The sequence below is a fragment of the Monodon monoceros genome, unplaced genomic scaffold (genome assembly GCF_005190385.1).
Source record: "Monodon monoceros isolate NGI ecotype Baffin Bay Population unplaced genomic scaffold, NGI_Narwhal_1 Super_Scaffold_2, whole genome shotgun sequence".
Taxonomy (NCBI): domain Eukaryota; kingdom Metazoa; phylum Chordata; class Mammalia; order Artiodactyla; family Monodontidae; genus Monodon; species Monodon monoceros.
In genome coordinates this window covers 51400409-51422765 of record NW_021703776.1, presented here as the reverse complement: position 1 = coordinate 51422765, position 22357 = coordinate 51400409, and the positions used below count along the sequence as shown (strand labels likewise).

Here is a 22357-nt window from a genome sequence, read left to right as displayed (position 1 = left end):
AGCTAGGGCCTTACCATAGAGAACCCATCACAGGAGTGGACAGGGCCTTGTCCAGGGCTAAAGATCAAATTCAGAAAGACAAGACAAACTGACAGACATCTCAGAACTATGGCAAAGTTAAAGAATCTAGTTGGTCTCAAAAGTCAAGAAGTCAGGGAGGTAGATAAGTATATCACTAAGAGAGAAAATAGCTGCGTCTCACGTGAGCAGGTACCCTCTGCTGTGTATTTAATCTCTCTAGTTGAGTGTAGTTGGTCAGGTACCTGTGCAGCTGTATCAAAGGAGAGGTGGTGTTTCTCACAGGCGCTACAGCAGAAGGAAATTATTATAAGACATGTTGCCAAGAATCAAACTTCCCTAAGATACCATTTTCACTAGCATTTATCAGAACAGCATTATATTTTCACCTCTTATTTCATCACCAAATTATGTAATTATGGTCCCTTGAAAGCACTAAAGTAATGTATTGACTTGAATAGTGAAAACATTTAGTATTTTTAATCATGCCATTTTCCTTTATGGAAAGGTATATCTAGAGAAAAGAAATATTGTTCTTTTTTAGAATTTAAGATACGCCTCCAACTCTGCAGTCCTATTTCAAATGCTACACCAGGGATCAGCAAACTATGGACCCCAGGCCAAAATTGGCCCTCTGTAAATAAATTTTTATTGGAACACAGCCATGTCCACTTATTTTTGTATGGTTTATGCCTGCTTTCATGCTATGGTAGCAGAGTTGAGTATTTGAGAGAGAAATCTTATAACCTGCAAAGCCTAAAATACTGATACCTGGCCTTTTATAGAAGTTTGCCAATCCCTGTGCTATACCATTTTAACATGCCATACACTTTTTTAAAGTTTTTGTTGTTGCTGTTGTTTAATGTTTACTCATTCTTTTGTTTAATGTAGATGATTACTATGTGAAATAACTGTACATATTTATTCACTAATTGTTGTTAGGTTACCAGCAGGCTAGTTCATCATATAAGATTAAAATGGCTCAAGTTGGAGGATTGGCAAAAACAATGGTCCAGTCATTGGTGTTGTTTGAAAATCAACTTGTTGAGAAACTTTGGGTACTTAAAACTCTACAACATCTCTCAGCTTCTGGTTTGTATATTATTGTACATATTTGAACACTTCATTCTCAACTATTTTGTTTTTATCTAGTAATGTCAAGGCTGTACAGCATAAATAATTTTAAAATTTATTTTCAGAAGTTAATTGTACTTTAATGGTGAAAGCACAAGCAGCCAGTGGAATCTGTGCTCACCTCAATGACCCAGATCCCTCTGGACAGCTTCTATTTCGTTCATCCGAAATACTTTGGAACTTATTGGAAAAATCTTCAAAAGAAGAAATCATACAACAGCTTAGTAACTTGGAATGTTTGCTGTAAGTATATGTGGTTAGATAGGAATTTTTAACCTTAAAACGATAGCCAGTGGCATAACTAAATTTTTTTTTTTAATTTATGTTCAATTAGGCTTTTGATTCATGTAATGGCTATGTTTCAGGACATTTTTTTGTACCATGGTATAAATGCATCTGCACAATAACAAGTCTTTTTTTTTTTTTCTATGTGGAAGGCTTTTAAAGTAGCTTGTTAACAAAACTAAATTATGTCCTTGAGTATGTATAAAGTAAAATTAGATATTTAAAAGAACTATTTCATTTGTTCATTCAGTAAACCTATTTTTGAGTACTTACTGTCTTCCAGATACTACAGTAAGCATTAGCAATAAAATATGAGTGAGCCTTTGAGTTACTTATTCATATATTCATCAAATAATTATTGTCTGCTCTGTGCCAAGTTCAGTACTAGGCTGTGGAAATACAACTGAGAACAATACAGAAATGGTCTCTGCTTTCACAGCACTTGCATTATGTTAAGGGAGAGAGACAAGTAAATAGGCAACTAAAAGAGAGCATACTAAATGTTACGAAAGAGATTACTGCAAGGTCCTTCATGTTCTCCTGAAGATGGTGGATCAGCACAGTTTTATTTGCAAGCAACTGAACCCCCCAACCCAACTGATTTAAACCGAATAGGAAATTTTATGGGCTCATGTAACTACAAAGTCAAGGATAAAACTGGTTTCATGTGCAGCTGTATTCAAGGCTCAGCAAATATCAGGACTTGGGCCCTCTTCATCCCTCTGCACTATTTTCCACTGTGTTGGCTTTAGTCTCAAGATCCATATGGTAAGACCTACGAGGTCTAGCTTCACATAATCACAACGCCAAACCAAGCAGAAGATAAGACTTGCTATTCCAAAAGCTCAAATAAAATCCTTCTAATTGAGTCCCTGTTGACCCTTAGGTCTGGTGTTGGCCATATGCCCATTTCAGAGTGAGTTACAGTGACAGAAAGAAGGAATGCTCTAACTCGCTTCCTTTTAGTTGAAGGCAGCTTTACAAGACCAAAAGTGGGTAAAGAGTGAATGCCTAAATAAACATAAGGGTACTATTATCACAAGAAGGGCAAGTGGCTCCTAGAAGATAAAGCAACAAATGCCCATTGTACAGGGAACCTGACCCAGACTTGGAGAGTTAATCAGCACTTCCTAATAAACCCTAATCTGGTATCTGAATGATAAATGTGACTTAGCAACACAAGAGTTCTGCATGCAGAGAGCATCCTAGACAGGGGAACAGAAGTGAAAGAAGAATTTAGCAAAATCAAAAAAATTGAAAGAAATTCAATATAGTGAGAGCAAAAAGTACAGGGTAGAATAGTAAGAGATGAAGCTAACAATGTTAGCAGGGACTGTAACATGAAAGGCATGATAAGCCTTAGTAGGGAGGTAGGACTTTATCCTAAGAACAAAGAAAAGCCTTTAAGTATCAGTAATTTTAAAAAGGAAAATGACGTGATTGAATCTTTATTTTAGAGCAGTCACTTTGACCACCAGGTATAGATTGGACTGAGGGATTCTTATCTAGTCCCTCAGAGAACTAGAGGCAGATTTGTATAGAAAAGATTAGAAATATTTTGAAATGAGTAGTAAAATGTAAAAAGGGAGATTTTGTTGGTAGACACTTAGGTGGTATTTCCATAGAAATATGGCTTTAAAGATATGACTTCACTTTTTAGGGCTTTGAAGAAAGTATTTAAAAATCTGTTTACAAGAGGTCTTAGTCATTATGATCGTCAGCTTAGAAATGACATATTAGTGATCACAACAATTATATCTCAAAATCCTGGAGCACCAATGATTGTAAGTATGAATCAAATTGCATTTTAATTCTAATTGTGGAAGTGGTGGGTGTGGGGGGAGGAGGGAGTCCTGAACTATGTTGTAACGTTTATGTACTTTGTTGTAATGCCAAGTTATATTGTAATGTCATTATGGTCACCAGTATACTTGCACTCTGCCAGTTATTCTTTGCATCCCTTTGGAAGGTTGAGATCCTCCTCATGTATTATAATTTACTCACAAATATAATTTACTCAGCTGGGCATAAGACCTAAATAGACATTTCTCCAAAGAAGACAAACAAATGACCAACAGGCACATGAAAACATCCTCCTCATTGCTAATTATTAGAGAAATGCAAATCAAAACTACAATGAGGTACCACCTCACACTGGTCAGAATGGCCATCATTTAAAAGTCTACAGAAAAACAGGGACTTCCCTGGTGGTCCAGTGGGTAAGGCTCTGTGCTTCCAATACAGGGGGCCCAGGTTCAATTCCTGGTCGGGGGTAGGGGAACTAGATCCTGCATGCATGCCATGATGAAGAGTTCACATGCCACAACTAAGAGGTCTGCATGTCACAACTAAAAAGATCCCACATGCCGCAACTAAAGATCCAGCATGCCCCGGTGAAGATCCCACGTGCTGCAATTAAGACCCGGAGCAGCCAAAATAAATAAATATTAAGGAAAAAAGTCTACAAAAAACAAATGCTGGAGGGGGTGTGGATAAAAGGGAAACCTCCTACACTGTTGGTGGGAATGTAAATTGGTGCAGCCACTATGGAAAACAGTATGGAGGTTCCTCAAAAAACCAAAAATAGAGTTGCCATATGCTCCAGCAATCCCACTTCTGGGCACATATCAGACGAAGCTATAATTTGAAAAGATACATGCACCCCTGTGTTCATAGCAGCACTATTTACAATAGCCAAGACATCAACAGATGAATGGATAAAGAAGATGTGGTATATATATACAATGGAATACTACTCAGCCATAAAAAAGTGAAATAATGCCATTTGCAGCAACATGGATGGACCTAGAGATTATCATACTAAGTCACACAGAGAAAGACAAATACCATATGATATCACTTATATGTGGAATCTAAAAACAACACAAATGAACATATCTATGAAACAGAAACAGACTCACAGATATAGAGAACAGACTTGTGGTTGCCAAGGGGGAGGGGGTGGGGGAGGGAAGGATTGGGAGTTTGGGATGAGCAGATGCAAACTATTATATCTAGGATGGATAAACAGCAAGGTCCTACTGTATAGCACAGGGAACTATATTCAGTATCTTATGATAAACCATAATGGAAAATAATATGAAAAAGAATATATGTATAACTGAATCACTTTGCTGTACAGCAGAAATTAACACAACATTGTAAATCAACTAGACTTCAATAAAATTTTTTAAAAAACCAAACAGTCATGGAATTTATACTGTGCAAATGGGGAAAACATCCTACATAGCTTCCTAGTCAAGGTTGCAATGTGTAGGTGGGCCTATGTTTCTGTGGAAGCCCCTGGTCAGTCAATAAATTCTCATTAGCATCCTTGCAAACATTCAGGTGAATTCCATGAATGTGAGTCAATAGGAATAACATCTTCTCATTTTAAAGAAACCATATGGATCTTAAAGTAGTAGGAATATATAGTCGCAAACTCAAAAGCCCAAGGTTTGTCCCTATAAATTCTCCCTAATGTCCGAAGTCCAACTAGGATATCTCTGTCAGAAATGAGTTCCCTCACGCTGAAATGTTTTCTGGTCATTCTTCAGGGCTTTTCATGTTAAGTAGGAATTGTTTGTTGTCTCTTGACCAAACCTTTGACATATTTGAGAGTGGTTGGGGTCAGGGTGGGGAGCCAGGGGGTGTTTAAGAAGAAGAGCTGTTGAAAATAACTGTTTTCTTCCCTTCTTTCATACCTTGAAGGTATAGATAATGAATTACATAAGTTACTTCTAGCCGTACGTTTTGGGTTCTTACCAAATTTTAAACAGTATCTTGTAAAATATTCATAGAATAATGTAATATATTTTTTAGAACCTACAGAAGTCCGTTTAATATTAAATAAATTAAAAGTTTATCTGGCTATATGCTTTTATTTTCTTTCTTTCATCCCTTATTATTAGTGCTTTATGAACTCAGATGAATGACAAGGAGAGTCTGATAAAAAAATACCTACATATTAAGTAAATTTGGGCATCTGTAACTTAATTTCCATATAATTAATTCATCCTTCTGTTTATTTTGTGTATTAGGAGTGTGGCTTTACCAGGGATTTGATATTATTTGCAACCTTTAATGAAGGTAAAAACCATACAACTTTCAACTTGTAATTACCTTAATGAGTCATACATCATTTCAGCTTTTATTTCACTCTGCCTTTTTTTCCTCTCACAGTTAAAAACCAAAATCCTTTGGTAAAAGGTCTTAAGTTTTCTAATTCCTATGAAGATTTTGAGTTGAAGAAATTGCTATTCAATATAATTGTGACCTTTTGTAAAGATTTATCTACTATACAGGTAAAAAGTAATCAAAATAAAAATTAAAATTGTCTCACTTTGTAGTATAACTTTTTAAAAGCCACAGCTGCAAATCTTTCATCAGCCCATATATTTACCATAGAAGGTAACAAACTCGTATTCACTGGAATTTCACTTTTTCAAAATTTCTCTTATCTATTAATGAACAGTGAATTTACCTAAATTTAAACCACATAAACCAAGGAAAAGCAGGAGAACCGTGGAGATTTATATATTTAGAGCTCCTGAATAAGAGAACATAAACTGAAAGAAAATCCATATAGGACCACCCAGCCTAATAGTCTATCTTTGACCATAGTAATGAGGGATGATTTAATGCTGGAGGAAATTGCTCATCTCTATGCTGCCCATCTCAAACTGTATGAACCTGCTTTTTCTCCACACAGATCTAACCTCCTTATGTACATATTTTTATTACCCATGAATTATCTTAATACTTTATATCCTACATAAAGCATGGTGTAATTTGAAGAGCACTGGAAATGAATTTCACTTCTGTCTTATCGCCTACTAGCTGTATGGTCTTGGCAAAGTCACCTAAACTTTCTGAGGCTCAGTTCCTCCTTCTGTTGTGAGACTGAGATAAAGGCTTTGTAAACTATAAAGCAACAGAAAAAAATATACTACTTACTAACAATTCCATTAGTTTAGTTATTACTGCATTAATTGAAATTTCATTTTAGTCTTAAAACTCTTTCAAGTTCCAAGGGAGGATTCATTCTGTCAATTTCATTAGTGATAATATAAATGTGGTATAATATGGTGGTTAAGGCTTTAGTCAGGTGGAATGCAGTGCTGTCGCTTTCTAGCAATGTGATATTGAATACATAGTTTAGCGTCTCTAAATTCCAGTTATCTCAACTTCAAAGTGGGGAAAACACCTATCTCATGGAATTATTATGAGGATTAAAAGAGCTAAAAACAATTTTTTTTGGTAATGCCACTTTGAAGAATATACTAAAAAATGCTCAGAAAAAAACTGTCTTTACAGTTATAACTTTATTATTCATATCAAAAACGTACACTCCATAGAAGCTAAATGTATTTTCTGAAATGCAATATAGAAAATCATTCAATAGAATATGGTTTATTATTATAGTGGAGTATTATATAACTATTAAAATGACAGATACAAAGATAAAATTTACACTATAGTTTATAAAACAATTTTATTTGACAACAAAGTCAAATGGCACAAAGACTGATAAGCTTCTTAAAGCACTATGTGAGCAATGGAATCAACTAATTTTTTTTCTGTCATATGTTTGTGTTTGTGGCTCAGTAATGGTAGTGATAATGAATATGTGTACTGTTATGTGCAGTTCACAGAGTATTTCAAAAAAATTATCCACTTACTACTTACAGCAGTGCTAGAACTAATTGTTATTCTTGTTTTCTCAGTTCTAAATCTTGTGCTCTTTCCATGTGGAATAGTAGAAAATTTAGAAAAATTCATAGATTTATTGTGAAAAAATCTTTGTAGAATAATGCCAGATGAAAAGAAAATTGAATAGAATATAGCACATGGTGTGTTACTATCTTGTGAACCATAAATATATATCAATCAGAATCAGCTATAATATTAACTTGATTGTCATATTATAATAGCTTTGCATTTTTGTTTTATTTTTATTGACATCATGGATTCAGTACAGTTTTAAAATTCTTGGCGTGTAATTAACTATGGCTTGTGACCTGACTGGTATTCACTGGATAGAGTATTTGTATAAGTTCTGTTGCCTATGCTTAAAAATAGCCATAGTCTATTATCATAACTTCAGACAAAATTGACTTCTTAAAGTATATATACAACTGAGTCTCTGAAATGTTTCCTTTAAGAAACAAAAGTAAGGAAGACAGAAATAACCAGCAGTTTATTTGCTCTAAATTTTCTACTCCTGTGGTTTTATCGTAAGCGGGAGGTAAACTGCATATATAAGCAGCATAGATTAAAAAAACTAATACTTACTTTATATTATTGTCAGCCATAGAGTGTATATCCCAGAAAGGGGGATCATAGTGAACTGTTGTTATTAGTGAGTTTGGTTTTGGGTTGTTTTAATTTCTGGTACTTAACATAGCTTGGAATCTTTAGGAAGAAAGTATTTTGAAATGATCATCAATAACACATCAAATTGGAAATCTTTTATTAAATTTTCTTATATTAAATAAAATTGTTTTAATTATGTTTCTAACATAGTACTTTTTGCCCTTTCTCATAGCTATTAATTGATGGCAAAGTTATTTTGGCTTTGTTTACCTATGTTAAAAAGCCTGAGAAACACAAAATAGTTGAATGGTCTGCAGCACAGTATGAAGAATTACAACTGCACGCAATTGCCACTTTGTCATCAGTGGCTCCTTTTTTAATAGACGAGTACATGTTGTATCAGGGAAATGCTCATGTCCTTGCATTTTTAGAATGGTGTGACAGTGAAGGTAAGTGGCCTTTCAGATTCCTGTCAAAATTCTAATCTACATATTTCAACTGGATGGCGGTGTAGAAAAAGAAATACAATTAAAAGGAGAACTAGTAGATCTGGCCTTCTGTGATCTTACTGTGTTTAAATGGTGTTTTAAGGAAAAAAGCCTGAGATTTCATTTATAGTCAGACATTAGTAAATGTTAGCATAGTTGATGCATACCTTTCAGTAAAATAAATCATTCATATAAACTGATTTAAATTTTTATATTATTAGGCCCATCCAATAATTATACTGTCCTGTAATATTTTAATTAATCATTCAACAAATATTTATTGAATGCCTACTAGTAACCATATATTGTTTTAGCTACTAACGAAACATTTATGTTCAAAATAAATGAAGTCCATACCTTCATGGAGCTTCAGATCTAGATCTCTAGCCACATGTAGTCTGCCAAATTAGCAGAGCCCTAATTTGTATGAATATTTCATTTCAATTCTCATAATTCTTAGAAGGGAAATAAGAAATACATTCTTTTTAAAAAAAATTATAAGTAAGATACTGTATTCTTCTCTGGTAGTAACTTTGCTCTGGAAATAATTTTGTATGGTACATTTTCATTAGATCAAGAATAGCACTCATCCATGAGGAAGAAAAAATTATAGCTTATTTTTATTCTCTAGTTTTTAATATGCTGAGTTACTAAATTTAGTCATGTTAAATTACTGTGCATTAAATAAAACAATTCTCCTGTCTCTCCTTTATATTATTTATGTTTACAGAAGTCTATAAGGCAAAAAAAAGGAAATGCTGCCTAACAAGAAGAAGCCTGATAGCTAACAGTTATTGAGTACCTACTATGTGATAGGCCTTAACCCCCTCAGCAGTACTAAACCATTTAGGCCTCACAACAAATCTAGGAGTTATAGGTTCTATTATTAGCCCTGTTGGTCAGTGGGTAGAACTCAGTCAGAGAAGTTAAATAACTTGTTCCTTGCCACATAGTAAGTGATTTAATGCAGGCAGTCTAGCTCCAGAATCCACATTTCTAAACCTATACACACTACTGAGAACAGTATTTTGAACTTTTTTTTTTAGCATTAAACAAAAAGCTACTTCTAAAAGAACCTGTCAAAGAAAGCATATTATAACGAAGAAAGAGAACTTGCCTTGTTATTTATCAAGACTGACCATAAAGCTATAGTAATTAAAATTGTATGGTACTTGACCAGGCATAGACCAGTGGAATGGAATATATGGGAGGTTGGCATCATCAGGGATGATATTGCCAATCAATGAGAGAAGGTTGGTTCTCGGGCAGTTGGCCCTCCGTGTGAAAAAATAAAAATTAGATCCTTTCAACTTGTTTAAAAAAGTCAATTGCAAAATGAATTAAAGCCTAAATGCAAAAAGTTAAACTGTAAAAATCTTAGAAGAAAAAACATGGGAAATTATCTTTATGATAACAGGGTAGAAACAGACTTTTTAAATACAGAAGAGCTTAACTATAAAAAAGATTATTAAAGATTATTAAATGTATTAAGTACTGTAAAACAGAAATATCTGTATTACAAAATCTGAATAAGATAATCTATAAATTGAGGGAAGACATTTACTCACCACTCTGACTGATAAACGATTAGAATTCAGGTTCATAAAGAACTCCTACATATCAAAAAGAAAATAACTCAGTAGAGAAGTAGGCAAACAATAGAGATTGCCAAGAAAATTCTTCAAAATTTTTGGAGAAAATTTCAAATTTCCAAAAAAAATTAAAAGACACTCAACCCCACTGGTAATCAGAGAAATGTAATCGCTCTGCAAATTAAGATAACAATGAACTACCATTTCACATTTAATAGATTGGGAAAAAATCTATTTCTTATACATTGTATCCATATAACCACTTTGGGGAACAATTTGGCAACTTTAATAAAATTCCATGTGGGTATATGATTCTGGTGTCACAGGCGAAACACTTCTCAGTGGGAACAAGAGGACATGAACTAGAATGTTCATTGTATCAATTTGTACTAGTGAATGGATAAACTGTTATTTATAAACTGGATGTAGAAAGCAGTTAAAACTGAGTGACCTAGATCTACTTGTAACAATGTGAATAATTTTAAAAATACAACGTTGAGGGCTTCCCTGGTGGTGCAGTGGTTGAGAGTCCACCTGCTGATACAGGGGACACGGGTTCGTGCCCCGGTCCAGGAAGATCCCACATGCCGCAGAGCAGCTAGGCCCGTGAGCCATGGCCGTTGAGCCTGCGCGTCCGGAGCCTGTGCTCCGTAGCGGGAGAGGCCACAACGGTGAGAGGCCCGCGTACAGCAAAAAAAAAAACAAAAAAACAAAAAAACAACGTTGAGTAACAGAAACAAGTTACAGAAGATACATACAATAATGATACATTTGAGTAAAATTTAAAAACATATTTCTGTACTGGAAATAGAAAGAGGAGGGGGATGGAATCATATTTACTTCTCTAAAAAAAGAAAACCCTAAAGTATGACAAAATTTTAACATCTCTTTAAACTTATATAGATATAAAAGATGTCTAATCTAAATTTCTTGATGTAAAGTAACTATTAATATTTCTCTACAGATTCCTTCTTTAGTCATGGGAACAGTTTTCATGGTACAGGTGGCCGTGGAAACAAGTTTGCCCAGATGCGTTACAGTTTAAGACTCTTGAGAGCCATGGTCTACCTTGAGCATGAGACCATAAACAAGGATCTTTGTGAAAAGAGAGCAATTCAGCAACTGATAGGTAAAAACATAACATGTTTGTGTCCTGATGAAAGTAGAATGTTTATAAATTAGAACTTTTGTTTGAAATGTTTTTCTACACATTTATTTTGTCCTATATCTGACAAACTCCTGAATATTTTCTTGATTTTTGTTTCATACTGTTGCTATAAATTAGTTTGTCTTTACTGAAACATCATGATCACTTATCCTTTAAACATTTGTTTACTTAATTCAGATACCGTTTCATTTAGGATTATCTTTATCTTTTTTTTTTTTTAATGGGCTAGTGTTATATTTCACTCTTCTAGGAGTAAAATCACCACTTTTTGGCCAGGCCTTTTGGAGTCATTTTAAAAGAGGATAACATTACATTTTGCAGTGCATTTGACATTACCAGAACACTGGTACACTGGTGTATACAGAAATGTACATAGGTTTTCTGATGTGAAATATCAGGATATCCTTAATTTTCAGCCTAGAGAGTTGACTGTGCTAAGTCACTTTATCTCCAACATACATACATGCGAGCTCAGTGTAAAATTCAGAACCCCTAAGCAGAAGCTTTCTACCTTTTGTTATTTAAAAAATAAATAGTTCTCTGGCCCTAATCTTTCCTGAATTTGAGAAGTAAGAGCTATATTTGTCATATCCATGTTCAGTGACTGCCTTATGAGAAGGTGATATAATTTGCTGGATGTCAATTAATTACAAATGCTTACTCAAAAACTCTCCTACCTGTTCAGTGCCTGCTCTTCCATCATTAGTGGATTGGGGTGGTGCCCTCTAATAATAATACTAGTAAGCAAAATGAGGAGATTGAAAAGGGGGCTAGGCAAAAACATTCACTTTCTTGATGAGTTTACTGGGGGATGAGCAAACCTGAAAGTAGATTTTATCACTTCTGTGTACATTTCATGATACAGAACTCAGTGTGAAGGCCCCAGCCTAACTGGATGAATACAATTTCCCATATATCCAAGAAGAAGTCTTAATCTTACCTGGGTAGCAAGTGGGGAAGGGAAAGCAAATAGCAAGGGTTCTTTTCTTCTCAGGACCTTTCCCTTTAACTTGAAAGAAGCTGATCTTTATTATGTGAGTTCCTAGGGGCAGGAACCTTCTCTTACAGAGTAACAAATAGTAATTGCATTGTAAATGTAAATGTTTATACACCTGTTGTGTAGGCACTGGTGTCATAAACATGTATAGAACAGAACTCTGAGGACCTTGCCTTAATGAAAACAAAAGGAAAGATGTATGTCATAGGAAGATAGCATGCATTACCCTGCACTGTTAGTAAGGCACCTAGTGAGTAATACAGAGAGTAAATGCCACAGGGTAGTTTTCAATGCTGGGCAATCTTAACAAGAATCTTTATGAGTTAGGGTGTGAGGGTAAGGCTGATTTCAAGAGGAAAAAAAGAGAGAGAGAGAGAGAGAGAGATGGTCTTTCAAGCAAGGGGACAGCATAAACAGAGACATGAAGCCAAAATATACATGATGATGTGTTCAGAGCTAGCTTAAGTGGAGTCAAAGTTTTATGAAGACAAATAATATGAGATAAAGTTAATTGTCTAGTCAGAGGCCAAGCTAGAAAGAGTTTTGAATGGCATACCATAATAGAGTTTGAACTTCATTCTCTTTAAGCATGGGGAGCTATTAGTGGTTTGGATTAGGGAAGTTATATGTGCAATGCTATTTTAGAAAGAGGAAATCTGAAAAATATATCCAATGGTTAGAATAGAGCAAGGAGAAGGTAAATGTAGGGAGTTAAAGGATACCGAAATATTAAGAAAATAATTCAGTATTAACATAACATTTATTACAGACAACAGGGAAAGTGACATCCCTGTACACAGGTAGGAAGAAGAGGAGATAATCTAGAAAGGAGAAGCAGATGCAAGGCCAGCCAGGTTGGATTCCTAGAAGGTGTCCTAATAAGGGAGCATAGGCCCTCTGTCCATGGCATGCCTCTGCCCTGGCCTCCAGCATGCTCACCTAGCCTTCCTAGCCTCTGATCCTTCACCTGCTGTAATTCATCCTAACAGGACCAAGAATTCAGAGCCAACAGTGGAAATAGGCTGTGATTTCCATGGCCCTTTTACTTTGAAATATAGCTCCACACCTTCCTGCTAATGCCAGTGATCCCTTAGTAACTGAGGAAAAATGACTTTTGTTCCTTATACAAAGCTTAAAGGAAAAGTCCTTTTTTGAGGCAAAATTTTATTGTGAATGACATTCCATCAGCGTAAGTGGCTATTTTCAAGTCTTTAAAAATTTTGATTGGAAGAAGAGCTTTTAAAGAACATGGGAATATTGCTACCTAAGTTGTTGAAGATGCCTTCGAGTGGACATAAGGAGACGATGCAGAAAGAAGTAACAGGAATAGAAAACGTACTTAGGGATGTCTTCCACCTTTGCTTAAGATTGACCCTGTTAACCACAAGGACAAGAAGAGATGAGGCAAGGTATGATCAGGCATTTTGGTCATATATTTGCAAAGGCACACATCTTTGCCTCATGAAACTGCATATTTTCAAACAGTTTTGTTTGCTTGGTGAAGTATCAGGTTGTTAAGGGCTTCTTTTAATGACACGCCATTAATTATGTACTAGAAATTCTATATATATGGGGCTACTGATTGTATTGAGAGCCCAACGAATCCATTTATCATCTTCTGTCTACAGCTTCTAGGAAACCATACAATGAAAATAGCCCTTTTAAAAGTAATTTTTCTAGTTGAAATTTTATAAGAAAGAATTTCAGAACAGTAATTGATCAAAATAAAAATACAATGTTCAATAACTTTACATTCTTTAACTTTTTTCAATCAGGAATCTTTAAAAATACAATAAGCAAGTATAATGATAAGGAAGAGGCCATTCTTTTGGAAATTCAATCTGATATTTTACTTATTTTATCTGGTCTTTGTGAACATCATATTCCTAGGAAGGTATGTATGCCTGTGAATCAAAGTTTTGTTCAGATCTCTCAATCACATAACACTATGAACTTTTTCTTAGTAAATGTCCATAAATGTTGGTGTTTTTTTAATCTTACGAAGATTTAATATTCTTTTTTAAGAGTATAATTACATACAGTAAAGTATATAGATCTTAAGTATATAGTTTGATAGGTTTTGACAAATATATACATCCATTTAACCAATATCACAATTAAAATATAGAATTTTTTTTTTTTTTTTTTTCGGTACACGGGCCTCTCACTGTTGTGGCCTCTCCCGTTGTGGAGCACAGGCTCCGGACGCACAGGCTCAGGGGCCATGGCTCATGGGCCTAGCTGCTCTGCGGCATGTGGGATCTTCCTGGACCCGGGCACGAACCTGTGTCCCCTGCATCGGCAGGCAGACTCTCAACCACTGCGCCACCAGGGAAGCCCCAAATATAGAATATTTTTATCTCCCTGTAAAATTCTTTCATGCCGCTTAGCAGCCATGCCCCCACTTGCCTACAGGCAACCACTTTTCTGATTTCTCTTCCCATAAATTAGTTTTGCCTATTTTTTAACTTTATATGAATGGAATCACATAATTATTTACTCTATTAGTTCTGGTTTCTATCAGCCAGCACCATATTTCTGAAATATATCCATGTTGTTGCATGTATCAATAATTCATTCCTTTTTATTGCTGAATAGTATTGTATGAATACAACAAAATTTGTTTCTCTATTCCCTTATTAATAAACACTTAGGTTGATTCCATTTGGGACTACTATGTTTAAAACTTTAATTAACATTCTTGTACTAGTCTTTTTGTGGACATAATGCTTTCATTTCTCTTGGATAAATACCTAGGAGTGCAACTAATGGATCATAAGGTAGGTGTATGTTTTGAAGAAACTGGCAAATAGTTTTCCAGAGAGGCTGTACCATTATAAATGATGTTTTGGGTTTGAATTCGGTTCATACCTAAAATTAAAAGTTAGAAAAAGAGCTTAATTCCCTTTGATCTTTTTAATGCCATAGCAAACTCTGAGTCTCAGAGATTAATAACTTAAATAGCAAGACATAGATTTGGACAGATAAAAATTAAAAATTATGAAGGTTTCAATAGAGTGATTTGAGGGAGAGGCAAAAAGAACAGTAAACACATACTTAGCTCCAAGCTTTCGTGGAACTTCTTATATTCTATCACCCTGTGCCTGTGTTCTTCTGGAAAATACTCATAGTCTTGCTTACTGGGAACCAGAACTGAACGACAAGACAATGGGAAAGGTACTTGGTAACAGACAAATATTAATTGGTAAAAACATCACATAAATTATTAAAGGTTTTAACTGCTATTTATAAATTTATTTCTCTCTTGGGAACATTGGAAAATCTTCAATGATAGAATTTTAACCCCTTAAATTAGTTGTTGCTATCTAGTACTCATCTGACATGATGTTAGATTACATTCATTACAATGTGGAAGAAAACCATGGGAAAGGGTTAAAGGGTTAAAGAAAGGGTTAAAGGGTTAAAGAAAGAGAAAGGGAAAAAATATAAAGGGGCATTAAGCTGGCATGTTGATTGATATCCTCTCTAAAATGACTAGCTTTACAGTAATTTGTCTTAAATTCCTGAGAACAAGTGAGTACAAATTTAAAAAAGAAAAAATGTATTACAGTACTATTTTCCTAAAAATGTTGTTGTATTTTTCTGGTAGAAAAACTTTTAGGGGACAGGATGAAATGGGAAAGGAAAGGATTATTTATTTATTTCAAGAAATATTTTTAAATAAATCTCTTAGGAAATTTTTGGAACTGAAGGAGTGGATATAATTCTTCATGTAATGAAAACAGACCCCAAGAAGTTACAGAGTGGATTAGGCTATAATGTACTTCTTTTTAGTACACTGGACAGCATTTGGTGAGTATTACTGTACCCATGTTAGATAGAATCACAGTAAAAGAAAATTACCTCTTTTGGTAGCTATGTATGCCAATTTTCTTCCCTCAAAACTACAGAAAGATAAGCCTTTTTCTTTTCAGTAGTCCAGAAATGACACTATCCTTTGGAAAGTAGTCTTGTCTATCACTCAAATATAAAACCATTCTTGTATCTAAACTTAAATCCTTGTTTTTTGTGATTTGAATGCGTTCCATTTTTCCCTGGCCTGGGAAAACACAAGCATCTACTATTACTCATACACTATTCTTATTCTTGAAGACTGCTGAATTCCTCACTCATCTTATCTTAAAAAGTTGAAAACCAGTTGATTAGGTATTTCCTAATCAATATTGTTTCCCAAACATTTTAGCATTCCAAAGGGCAAATATATATATATATATATATATATATATATATATATATATATATTTATATATACACTACTTTTCTTAACATTAATTTATGAAATTTTGTCTTTGGGAAAATTAGTTGAGTTTCCTATATCATTAACACTTAACACATTTCTTCTATTTGGGTAGAATTCATGAGAGCCACACTACAACACATTAGTTTAAAAACAAACAAAAAAAACCCTCATGACTGTAGACCAAATGGGCCTAACAGATGTATGTAGAACATTCTACCAATAACAGCAGAAAACACATTTTTTTTAATCACTGTGATATTGTGATTTATAATTTAAAAATATGTATTTGGTCCATTTCTAGTACAGAGCTCCTAAAATTCTTATAATTTCTTAATTAATAAGAGCAATGGGAACATCTTTTGTTACAATATTTGCTCTTTTATCCTCAGTTCCTATAATAGTTTCAGAGTAATAAAGATGAAAGTAGTATCTTTTGTTATTCATAACAAGCCCCTTTCAACTACATCTGAGTTTATGTTAATGAGGTGATTTTTGGAAAGCCCCTAGATAACCACAGGATGGGAGCCTGGTTGCCAGGGGAACTAACTATATGGTTAATTAAAGGGTTGTAACTTTCAGCTCCACCCTCAACCTCCAGGGAGGGGAGAGAGGCTGAAAATTGAGTTTAACCATCAATGGCCACTGATTTCATCAATTACACCTACATAAAGAAGCCTCCATAAAAATCCTAAACTATGAGATTGAGAGAGCTTCCAGGTTGGTGAACACTTGGAGGTGCTGAAAGAGGGCGTGGAAGCTCCACGCCCCTTCCCCATATACCTTGCCCTGATCATCTCTTCCATCGGGCTGTTCCCAAGTTGGATCATTTTATAATAAACTAGTAATCTAGTAAGTAAACTATTTTCCTGAGATCTGTGAGCTACTCTATAGCTGTTTTATCAGAAGCACAGGTGACAACCTGGACCGGAATTTAAGGTTGGGGAAGGAAAGCAGCAGTCTTGTGGGACTGAACCCTTAACATGTGAGATCTGATGCTAACCTAGGTAGATAGCTTCTGAATTGAACTGAATTGTTAGGACACCCAGTTAATGTCCACTGAGAATTGAAGAATTGGTTTGTGTAGGAAAAACCTACACATTTGGTGGCCCTAAGTGAAGTATTTAGAGTAGTTTTGAGAGGAGACACAGAGTTTTTTTTCTTTTTTTTACAAACACAAATGGAGCATTCTCTAGGGTAAATCACATGTAAGGTCATAAAATAAGTCTTGAGAAATTTAAGATGACTGAAATCATTCCTTTCTGACCACAACTGAATACAACTAGAAATCAATAACAAAAGGAAACCAGAAAAACTCACAAATGCATGGAAATCAAACAACACAGTCTTGAACAACCATTGGGTCAAAGACAAAAATAAAAGTGAAATTAGAAAATTTCTCAAGAAAAACTAAAATGAAAACACAGCATACCTAAACTTACGTGGTACAGCAAAAGCAGCACTAAGAGGGAAGTTTATAGTGAAAAATCCCTGTGTTTAAAAAGAGTCAAACATCCTAACTTTACACCTTAATGAACTATAAAACAGAACAAACCAAGCCCAAAGTTATCAGAACAAAGGAAATGATAACAATTACAGCAGAAATAAATGAAATAGAGAACAGAAAAACTCAACAAAACCAAGAGTTGCTTCTCTGAAGAGATAAAACTTTTTTGAAAATTGACAAAACTTTAGCTAAACTAAGAGAAAAAGAGAGAAGACTGAAATAAAATTATAAATGAAAGAGAAGACATCACAACAGATAACACAGAAATAAAAAAGATCATAAGGGACCGTTATAAACCATCTGCCAACAAATTGGAGAACATAGAAGAAATGGATAAATTCCTAGAAATATACAATGTACTGACACTGTACATTTATTTCAAGAGGAAATAAAAAGCCTGAACAGATCAAAAACAATAAGGAGATTGAATCAGTAATCAAGAACCTCCCAGCCAAAAAAGCCCACGTCCAGAGAGCTTCACATGTGATTTTTACCAAAAATTTTAAGAAGAATTATTCTGAAAGGTAGGAGAATAGGGAACACTTCTGAACTCATTTTATGAGGCCAGCATCACCATAATACCAAAGCCAGACAAAGACATCGTAAAAAAGAATTGGGAGTTCCTTGGTAGTCCAGGGGTTAGGACTCGGCACTTTCACTGCCATGGGCCTGGGTTCGATCCCTGGTCAGGGAACTAAGATCCTGCAATCCATGCAGTGTGGCCAAAAAAAAGAGAGAGAACTACAGACCAATATCCCTGATGAACATGAAAGCAAAAATCCTCTAGAAAATATTAGTAAACTGAATTCAACAGCACATTAAAAGGATTATACACCATGACCAAGTGGAATTTATCCCTGGAAAGCAAGAATAGTTCTATATATGCGTATTATATATATGCGTAAAACCACATTAATGCGGTATATCACAAAAGGACAAAAATCACATAATTATCTCAATGTATACAGAAAAAGCATTTGACAGAATTCAACACCCTTTCATGATAAAAACTCTCAATAAATTAGGTGGAGAAGGAATTTACCTCAACACAATAAAGGCTGTATGTGAAAAGGCCACAGCTAATATCACACTGAATGGTGAAAAGCTGAAAGCTTTTTCTCTAAGATCTGTATAAGGCAAGGATCCCCACTCTCACCACTTCTACTCAATATAGTACTATAAGTCCTACCCAGAGCAGTTAGGCAAGAAAAAATAAATAAAAGGCATCCAAATCAGAAAGAAAAAGGTAAAATTATCTCTGCAGATGACATGATCTTATATGTAAAAAACACTAAAGACTCCACCAAAAAACTGTTAGAACTAATAAATGAATTCAGTAAATTTGTAGGATACAAAATTAACATATAAAAATCAGTTGCATTTCTATACACCAATAATGAACTACTCCAAAAAAAGGAAATTAGGAAAATAATCACATTTGCAACTTCTAAGAATAAAATACTTAAAAATAAACATAACCAAGGGGTGAAAGACATAGTGGTACAGCCACTGTGGAAAACAGTATGGAGGTTCCTCAGAAAACGAAAGATAGAACTACCATATGATCCAGTAATCTCATTTCTGGGTATATATCCAGAAGAATTGAAATCAGGATCTTGAAGAGATCTTATGTTCATTGCAGCATTATTCACAATAGCAAAGATACAGAAACCACCCAAATGTCCATCAACAGATGAATGAATAAAGAAAATGTGGTATATGCATACAATGGAATATTACTCAGCTTTAAAAGAGAAGGAAATCCTACCATTTGCAAGAACATGGATGGACCTAGAAGACATTATGCTAAGTGAAGTAAGTCATTCACAGAAGGATATCTCTTATACATAATTTCTCTTATAAAAGGCATCTAAGGGCTTCCTTGGTGGTGCAGTGGTTGAGAGTCCGCCTGCCGATGCAGGGGACACGGGATTGTGACCCGGGCCGGGAAGATCCCACATGCCACGGAGCGGCTGGGCCCGTGAGCCATGGCCGCTGAGCCTGCGCGTCCGGAGCCTGTGCTCAGCAACAGGAGAGGCCACAACAGTGAGAGGCCCGCGTACCGCAAAAAAAAAAAAAAAAAAAAGCATCTAAAATAGTCAAAAGTGTAGAAGTAGATAACAGTATGTAGACAGTGGAATGATGGAGTGAGGGAGGCATGAGGTGTTATCGTTCACCAGGTATAATGTTATAGTCATACAAGATTAGTAAATTCCAGAGATCTGCAGTACAACACTGCCCATAGATCTGCTCTATAATATAGCGGCTATAGTTAAGGTAAGGTATTGTGTGTACTTAAACATTTGTTAAGCGCATGGATCTAGTATGTTCAGTGGTCTTACTACTAAAAAAAAAAAAAAAAAAAATACCACAGAGGGATACAAGGAAACTTTTAGAGGTGATGAATATTTTTATTACCTGGATTGTGGTGATAGTAACACAAGTATATACATATGTGCAAACTCACCAAATTATATATAATAATTATATGCAGATTTAAAAATTCCAGTTATACTTCAGTAAACATGGGGTGGGGGGAAACTCTGATGAATATTACTTTCCATAAGATGAAGTAATTAGATTTATCCCCTGCAAATTCTCTGTTTATATAGAGAGCTGGAATACTCAGCTCTCTTCCAGATACACATAAACAATGGGGCTAATCAAATATCTAGTTTCTTTTTTACTGCAGAGAAGAGAGGGATATAGTGATAAAATGATAACCTGATCTTAGGTTTCAACAGCAAAGTCTTATTGACCAAAGTGCTGTATTAAGCATAGTAAAAAATTTAGAGATGAATATTAATGAGTACCATCCTTACTATCTACCAGTATATTGGGATTCAGTGGTTACTGCAGAAAATGACTTGATGTTTTATCCCTTTTTTATTTAATACCTCACAGTTATACTAAGATAAAGATAAATAGTTTTATTTATCTGTATCTTTTATTACAGCACAACTCAAATCCCTTTGGCTAAGAGATAAGTGATAAGTCCAATGTTTAATTAGTAACACTGGGCATCAGATCTTTTTCCTTTTCTTAGGAACTTAACTGAGGAGTTCTTGTCTATTCATTTGCATCATGAAAGGACTTTACATTTTATCGAACACTTTTACTTCTATTGAGATATCATATAGTATTTCTCCTTTATTCTGTTAATGTGGTCCATCACATTGTATGCCTTGAATAAGTCTGACCTGTTTGTGGTGTATTATTTCTTTTTCTATGTTGTTGGATTCAATTAGCTAATGTTTTTAGATTTTTGTTTTTGGTACCATGTAATGTGAGTTTAATTTTCCTTTTTATTAATGTTCTATGGATGGTTTTGGTATTTAGTTTATTTTGACCTCAGAAAACAGGAAATATTTTTTCTAGAAAGAGTTTGTGTAAGATTGTTTTCATATCTTTCTTAAATAATTTGTGGAATTCACCAATTAAGTCATCTGTGCCTGGAGTTCTCTTTGTAGAAAGATTCTGAAGTATAGATTTCATTTCTTTAATATGTGTGTGTCTATTAAGGTTTTCTAGCATAGGCTCTGATGTCTTTTCCTAGGCACTCATTTATTTTGTCTGAATTTTCATATTTACTCTCATAAGGCTATTTTTAATATCCTCTTAGGATTTTTAATGTCTGTAGGATACAAAGTGATGCTTTCTTTTCCTTTCTTGGTATTAATCATTTCTGCCTTCTCCTTCTGGTTTTTTTCTTGATGGGTTTCACCAGGAGTTGATCAATATTATTAGTCTTTTTTTTTTTTTTTTTGGTACACGGGCCTCTCACTGCTGTGGCCTCTCCCGTTGCGGAGCACAGGCTCCAGACACGCAGGCTCAGCGGCCATGGCTCACGGGCCTAGCTGCTCCGCGGCATGTGGGATCTTCCCGGACCAGGGCACGAACCCATGTGCCCTGCATCGGCAGGTGGACTCTTAACCACTGCGCCACCAGGGAAGCCCTGTTAGTCTTTTTAAAGAATCAATTTGTGTGCGTTATTATTTCTATTTTATTTTGTTTTATATTTAATTTATTTCTGTGGGTTTTTTTCTTTCATTCAATTTCACCTTTTCTATTTCTTTTGTTTTTCTGGAATTTAATTTTATTTATTTTTTTATACAGCAGTTCTTATTAGTCATCCGTTTTATACACATCAGTGTATACATGTCAATCCCAATCTCCCAATTCATCACACCACCACCCCCATGCCCCTGCCGCTGTCCCCCCTTAGTATCCATACGTTTGTTCTCTACATCTGTGTCTCCATTTCTGTCCTGCAAACTGGTTCATCTGTACCATTTTTCTAGGTTCAACATATATGTGTCAATAAATGATATTTGTTTTTCTCTTTCTGACTTACTTCACTCTGTATGACAGTCTCTAGATCCATCCATGTCTCTACAAATGACTCAACTTCGTTCCTTTTTATGGCTGAGTAATATTCCATTGTCTATGTTTACCACAGCTTCTTTATCCATTCGTCTGTCGATGGGCATTTAGGTTCCTTCCATGACCTGGCTATTGTAAATAGTGCTGCAATGAATATTGGGGTGAATGTGTCTTTTTGAATTATGGTTTTCTCTGGGTATATGCCCAGTAGT

General features: G+C 34.9%; 1 protein-coding gene across 1 annotated transcript in view; it reads left to right on the top strand.

Moving 5' to 3' along the window:
- The window catches only part of CFAP69 (cilia and flagella associated protein 69), a 69032-nt gene that overhangs the window by 28987 nt on the left and 17688 nt on the right, over positions 1-22357 (top strand). The window contains exons 7-15 of the mRNA XM_029233601.1: positions 961-1110; positions 1218-1395; positions 3098-3221; positions 5478-5526; positions 5620-5741; positions 7985-8201; positions 10797-10961; positions 13773-13891; positions 15692-15810. Of these exons, the coding sequence (XP_029089434.1) occupies positions 961-1110; positions 1218-1395; positions 3098-3221; positions 5478-5526; positions 5620-5741; positions 7985-8201; positions 10797-10961; positions 13773-13891; positions 15692-15810 (1243 nt within the window). The remainder of the gene's footprint in view (positions 1-960; positions 1111-1217; positions 1396-3097; positions 3222-5477; positions 5527-5619; positions 5742-7984; positions 8202-10796; positions 10962-13772; positions 13892-15691; positions 15811-22357) is intronic.